Source organism: Poromitra crassiceps (assembly GCF_964638095.1).
Source record: "Poromitra crassiceps genome assembly, chromosome: 1".
Classification (NCBI taxonomy): domain Eukaryota; kingdom Metazoa; phylum Chordata; class Actinopteri; order Beryciformes; family Melamphaidae; genus Poromitra; species Poromitra crassiceps.
The window spans coordinates 12,672,930-12,678,929 of record NC_139623.1 but is presented as its reverse complement, the minus strand read 5'-3'; the positions used below and the strand labels follow the sequence as shown (position 1 = coordinate 12,678,929).

Below are 6,000 nucleotides of genomic sequence, written 5' to 3'. Positions count from 1 at the left end.
GAAAAGAATCCTCGGGTCTTGAAAGATGAGCCAGAATCCTCAAAAAACCCTCTGGCAGAACCTACCTACAGTAAAAAAAAAACGGCTGGCAGTGAATGTGTTAAAGGGATAGTTCAGTTTGTTTGAAGTGGGGTCCTATGAGGTACTCTCATACAGTCAGTGTACTGGGTAAAGCACTCTGGACGCATCGCCCACCGAGATAGGAGAACTGCACTCCAGCTGTGGCAGGCACAGAGAGCTGTCTGCTGAGTGTGAAGGGGGCCATGAGCAAAAACGTACAAAACAACAGAAAGAATACATAAAATGCTTCCATACTGCTCACCTGGCATAATGCAAGTCTCCACAAGCCCTGTGATGCCAAGTTGACTTGAAAATATGTCATTTACACCCTGTTTTTAGCTGAAATCGTCAGCAGCTAAAAGTTCAACAACTAGGGTACAACCTTGCTACAGTGACGATTTCAGCTAAAAACATTAAGCATTATGCCAGGTGAGCAGTATGGAAGCATTTAATGTATTTTTTCTGTTGTTTTTTACGTTTTTGCTCATGGCCCCCTTCACACTCTGCAGACAGCTCTCTGTGCCTGCTGCAGCTGGAGTTCAGTTCTCCTATCTCGGTGTGTGATGCGTCCAGAGTGCTTTACCCAGTACACTGACTGTATGAGAGTACCTCATAGGACCCAACTTCAAACAAACTGAACTATCCCTTTAAGCGTAGAATTATTCACAACTGTGGCCATTGGTGATCTGCAGTAAAGCAATCACATTCTTCCCTTCCAAGCTCCGATCCACTCGATCCAGTCCAGTTGCGGCTCAGCGGCTGCATGCTGTCATCTCTTCATGCCAATTTGGATATCTCAGCGCATCACAGATCATAGCCTGAATAAAACGATTCAACCTACAGCCAGGCAAATACAGATCTGTTCAGCAGGGCTGATGGTCTCCCTGTACAATATAGAACGTTAACTATTGGTGACATTCCTGATACCATCCACTTCCATGATCTTTATATGTTGTAAACACATAACTTTCACAATAGTTAAAAAAAAAAAAAAAAAAAAAAAAAAATGGACCACAAAAAACTTTCACAATAGTGAACAAGCACCCCCCACTCGGCTCATTCAGGTCAGGCTTAGTTTTATGACTTGTAGGCTACCTGCTGCTCCTGCACATCACAGCACAGGCTAAATAATGCAATATAAATATACATTATGTAAAGTCATGGCATAAATGTGTTTTTGTTGAAAAAGTACGTGTCAAGTAAGCTAAGTCTTGTTGGTGCGGACATCACAGTACAACCGTGTTACGGTTGTCACTCGACTATCACACGTTGTATTTGCAACGGATATATATACGACCTGGATTACATGTATGTTTCACATAGGGTTGTGTTTTGATTTTTATGTTTTATTTTGTCCAATTTTGAAACGTTCTAGAATTGCATGTTGTGTTAACATAAATATTATTTCTATCAACCACTTAGCCTACTTAGGCTGATTTGGTTGCTTTTTCTTGTCAAAATGTATTAAGCCTCAATGCATGCTGGGAGATTTCACATGTGTGTCTGTGTGTGGCATTTGGTAGGGGAGCCGGCGCACTGAATAAGGCCTGGTTTTGAAAAGCGCTAACTGCAAAATTTACGCCAGTTGGGAAGATCGCTTTAGGCTGGTATTTAAGGCCGAAACGCCCATTCTGGCCTATTCTGGCACTGCGCCACGCATCTTCAGCGTAAAGCGCATTTCAGGGCGTAAAAACATTACGCTATCTTCCCGAGTCACGGGTAGGTAGGAGCAAAGCGTGTTTTTTTTTGCGTTTAACGCCGGCTTAGCGCCTAAGGCCAGGGGGAGCATAGAGCCCACTGTAGATGTTGGAAGCACCCCCTCCTGCCCAGCTCTGTCTTTCATATTTCCTTACAACATAAAGAATGCTTTATTCGTGATTGTCAGAAATGAGCCTGTATCAAATCAAATTAAAATTAACTGGATCATTATTACATTATTATCACATTATGGATCTAACTTTTTTCAGGCACAGCACAAAAGCAATTATAGTGAGAAGTCTGATCCAAGCACCTTGGTCGCGTCGTCCCCTCTTAGTACCTGGACCTTCAGCTTCAACCAAGCTCAAGAGAGCAGAGCCTTCTTTTGGCCAATGCCATGGGAGAGGGTTTGTGAAGAAGACCCCCATGATGGCACCCGGCACTTTTCAAACCTCTTCAGTAAAAATGGCACCGGGCACTTCTCAAACGTCTCCAGTAAAAACGGTCCCTATCGCGAGCCTCAACCCCTACAGTACCAATGCAAGTGGACGATCAGAGATCGAGTCACCAACAAGTCCAGCATCCGAGCCTGGAGTAACTCTAGAAGAGAGGGCAAGCTCTTGTCCTTTGAGATTGTGAATAAGAGTGTTTTTTCCCTTTCGTGGAGCAAGGCACGCATCAGTGAGACCACGCTGAAGCTGGCCAACAAGGAGTACATGACGCTGAAGAACAATTACAAGATGACGCTCCATGCTAATACTGTAGCTCCATCATGCCCTGTGGTGACAGCCAGGGCATTCCCGCCATGCAGTGCCACTTCGTGCCCATCGCCAAGCTGGAGAACAGACACGCCACAATCGTAGCGTGATGTCATACCCACTGATGATGTGGCATGAGCGTGATGTCATACCCACTGATGATGTGGCATGAGCGTGATGTCATACCCACTGATGATGTGGCATGAGTTGACATGAGTTTGGTCACACCCAAAAGAAAGTGCGCCTATGGTGCATTGCCTCCACAGTAGAAATCAGTGCGCGCAGCATGCAACATTTCTCGGCGTAATCAATTTGCTGCTTAGCTGAGTGAATCCTCTAATTCCCACCACTTTGTTGAGGGGATCATGCCGAATTGAACTTTCATCATTGTATTTCTATTTGCTTTTTGTGTGTTAATTTGAGTTCTAGTTTTTGTCTTTTCTTTTCTTTTGTCTGTGTAATGATTTACTGTGTTGTCATCATGTTGTAGCGTTGTATGTGTAATGATGTATAGACCTTAATCGATTGACGTCACTCACGTACGGGCATGCCCACCGCCGCCATGATGTTGACGTAGCGCTGTAGCTCTCAAGTGACAGCCTATGTAAGAGCAGCGTTTATAGGAAGGTAGCCGCTGTTAGCGTTACCTGTATCGTCCCTGTTGTGTTCGGATGGTGACCTGCGTTAGGCATGGCTGTAGTAATGACAGCAATAAAGTCCCCGTGGTTTGTTTCTATCTCTGCCGTCCACAGACGTGAAGGGAGCGAGACTGAGGATACGTCAGCAGCACAGGGTATGTGTGGATAGTTAGGAGAGACAGGTGAAACTTTCTGACAGCTCCTCACAGCAAAGTCTGTTCACCTCGTTTTTTCTTTTGTTTATTATTACAGGCATTAACGGCAGCATACAAACAACAACTCTGGGGTTTGTATTGCTGTCATCACTATCGCTATTTTGTAATGGAACAGAAACGACAATAAGGCGGTTACTACGGTAGTTGTCAGCTGCAGCGCTGTGTGCGTGCAGGACGGTATGTCAACAATATGGCGCCGTCCGGGGTTAGCGAATAAGGTCCATTGTGTTGTCATAATGTTGTAGCATTGTATGTGTGTGTGGGGGGGGGGGGATCCCACCACTTATGACAACACCGCCTCAGCCCCAGTAATGGAAATCCAGATTCCAGTGGATTATCGCAGCAATCTTAATCTCGTGGCAGGTAAAGGTTTAGGCCACTGCTACGCCTGGCTCCACTCAGGTCCTCTGAAAACCGGGCCTAACCAAGACCTGCAGGCCACACGAGGTATTATTTCTCCATCATATTGATTCATCTATACTGATTAAGGGAGAGAAGGAAATGCTGCAGGATATAAAGGACAACTTTACAACATGTAGCTGAAGACTCATCATCAGTAGCGCTGATTCAGCAACTCGAGTCATTTCTGACTGTGAGTCAGGCTAAAAGGCCGCTAAAGGAAACGACGACACCACACCGTGACATTATAGGTGTGTTAGCCGTCGGCACACAGAACCACACCACCTTACACTGCGTCAAAACACCACAGACTGTTGTTTTCATTCGAATTGCACATATTTACGCCTGAGAGAGGATCCAGAGAGATGAGTTGCAGACTTACTTTGGTGATGACAGCCTTCCCGTTTTCAGACAAATGCCTCTCCATGTACTTTGAAGACAGGAGATCACTGGGAAGGGAAAAGACAGTAGAAGAACAAAAAAAATTAAAAAATTCGATCTTCTAAGTATTATATATAATATATATATATATATATATATCTTCTATATATTATTATATAGTATAATTGTATTTTATTGAATGTTTGAATGTTTATTTGAATGTTGCGCGGTTGTTTTGCCCGCGCAGAGCTTCAGAGCATCAGCATAGCCAATTATGACCAGCCGCGTAGAGGGACAAGGCTATTTCCAGCACAAACTCACACAAACAGAATTAACTCCAGCCTTCAAGCAAATGTCTGGTACGTGTGTGTGTGTGTGTGTGTGTGTGTGTGTGTGTGTGTGTGTGTGTGTGTGTGCGTGCGTGTGTGTGTGTGCGTGCTCAGTATCAGAGCAATGAAGGACAAGTGAAGGTTGATCATGGGGAAAAGAAGTAACACAGGCAGGCAGAGTGGAAAGGAAGCATGCATTGAGAGAGCAAGAAAGAGAAAGAGTGGCATAAATAAGGGGGAATCAGCCTATGTGTGCTTTCTCAGCAAAGCTGGACCTAAGAATCCCTATGGAGATACTGCAGGCCCTATCTGAGACAGAGATGTATGAGCTAGAGAACACACACACACACACACACACACACACACACACACACACACACACACACACACACACACACACACACACACACACATAGGGGGATGCAGTGCAGAAATGGTGATTTCTTGCTTCTTCAGCCTGTTTGAACAAGCAATATCACAGTTAAAAGTTTCAGCCTCGTATCTCACAAATATAGATGACCTGAACAAGGACACACACAAGACGGTCACAGGCGCACACGCTTACAAACACACACACACACACACACACACACACACACACACACACACACACACACACACACACACACACACACACACGCGCACACACACACACACACACACACACACAACTTAACAAGAGGGTAGGAGTGGGCTTTGAGGTGCTCTGATCTCTTTATATACACATTCACTGGCCAGTGACAGGAGGACCAACAGTAACTTGATGCTTGGATACACACCAAGTGTCACCTCAGAGCTGTTCTAAAAACACACTCACCCACACACTGCTGCACAGCCACCCACACACAATACAACTGCTACGGACAAAGCAGGACAAATGAAACCAAGCTCACCTAAGAGGAGGAAAACAGTATAAAAGAATCAGCATTAGGAGGTAAATTTGACCACTTTGCTGAATCAGGGGGGCTAAAGATCGTTTCCAAAGCGACAAATCTGTGGGAAACACTGGCAGTGCCCCAGCATCGGTAGCACCTTGGTGTTTATCAGTCAGAGTATAGGAAGTGACACGGAAATCCATATCCAAGATAGCATGCAGTGCCCGAACAGACCACTCACCACACTGGCCCAGGGAGCCATCAATCACCTCCGACCTCCTGTCAGCATCCAATCATCGGCAAGAGCAAAGTAGGTGGGATGGATTTTCAACCCAAACGTTCGCTGAGCAAACCACTCTTTATTCAATTTCATCCATACAGTGTGAGGGGCACAGTAAGTTTGTGGGTGACTGTCTTTTTGTTGTTGTTTTGGTCTTCTTCTTTTTTTACACTACAAATGTAATCATAGGATTACTATATGAACATATTGAAGACACAAAATCCATTGAGTTTGGTTTTGTTGCAATTAAGTTGACAACAAGTTAACAACTTTTTAGGTCAGAATTATTTGTGTTTTTTGAAATATCAACGGTTATATAATTATGGTTATACTGGTATAGTGTTTGGAATGAAACCCTTAACTCATT

The 6,000-nt window shown here is 44.5% G+C and overlaps 1 protein-coding gene across 1 annotated transcript in view; it reads right to left on the bottom strand.

The window, feature by feature from the left end:
• Window positions 1-6,000, bottom strand: part of adam22 (ADAM metallopeptidase domain 22) — a gene marked incomplete at both ends in the record, with an annotated part of 99,165 nt that overhangs the window by 59,620 nt on the left and 33,545 nt on the right. Inside the window, one exon of the mRNA XM_083634491.1 lies at window positions 4,151-4,217. Within this exon, the coding sequence (XP_083490617.1) occupies window positions 4,151-4,217 (67 nt within the window). The remainder of the gene's footprint in view (window positions 1-4,150; window positions 4,218-6,000) is intronic.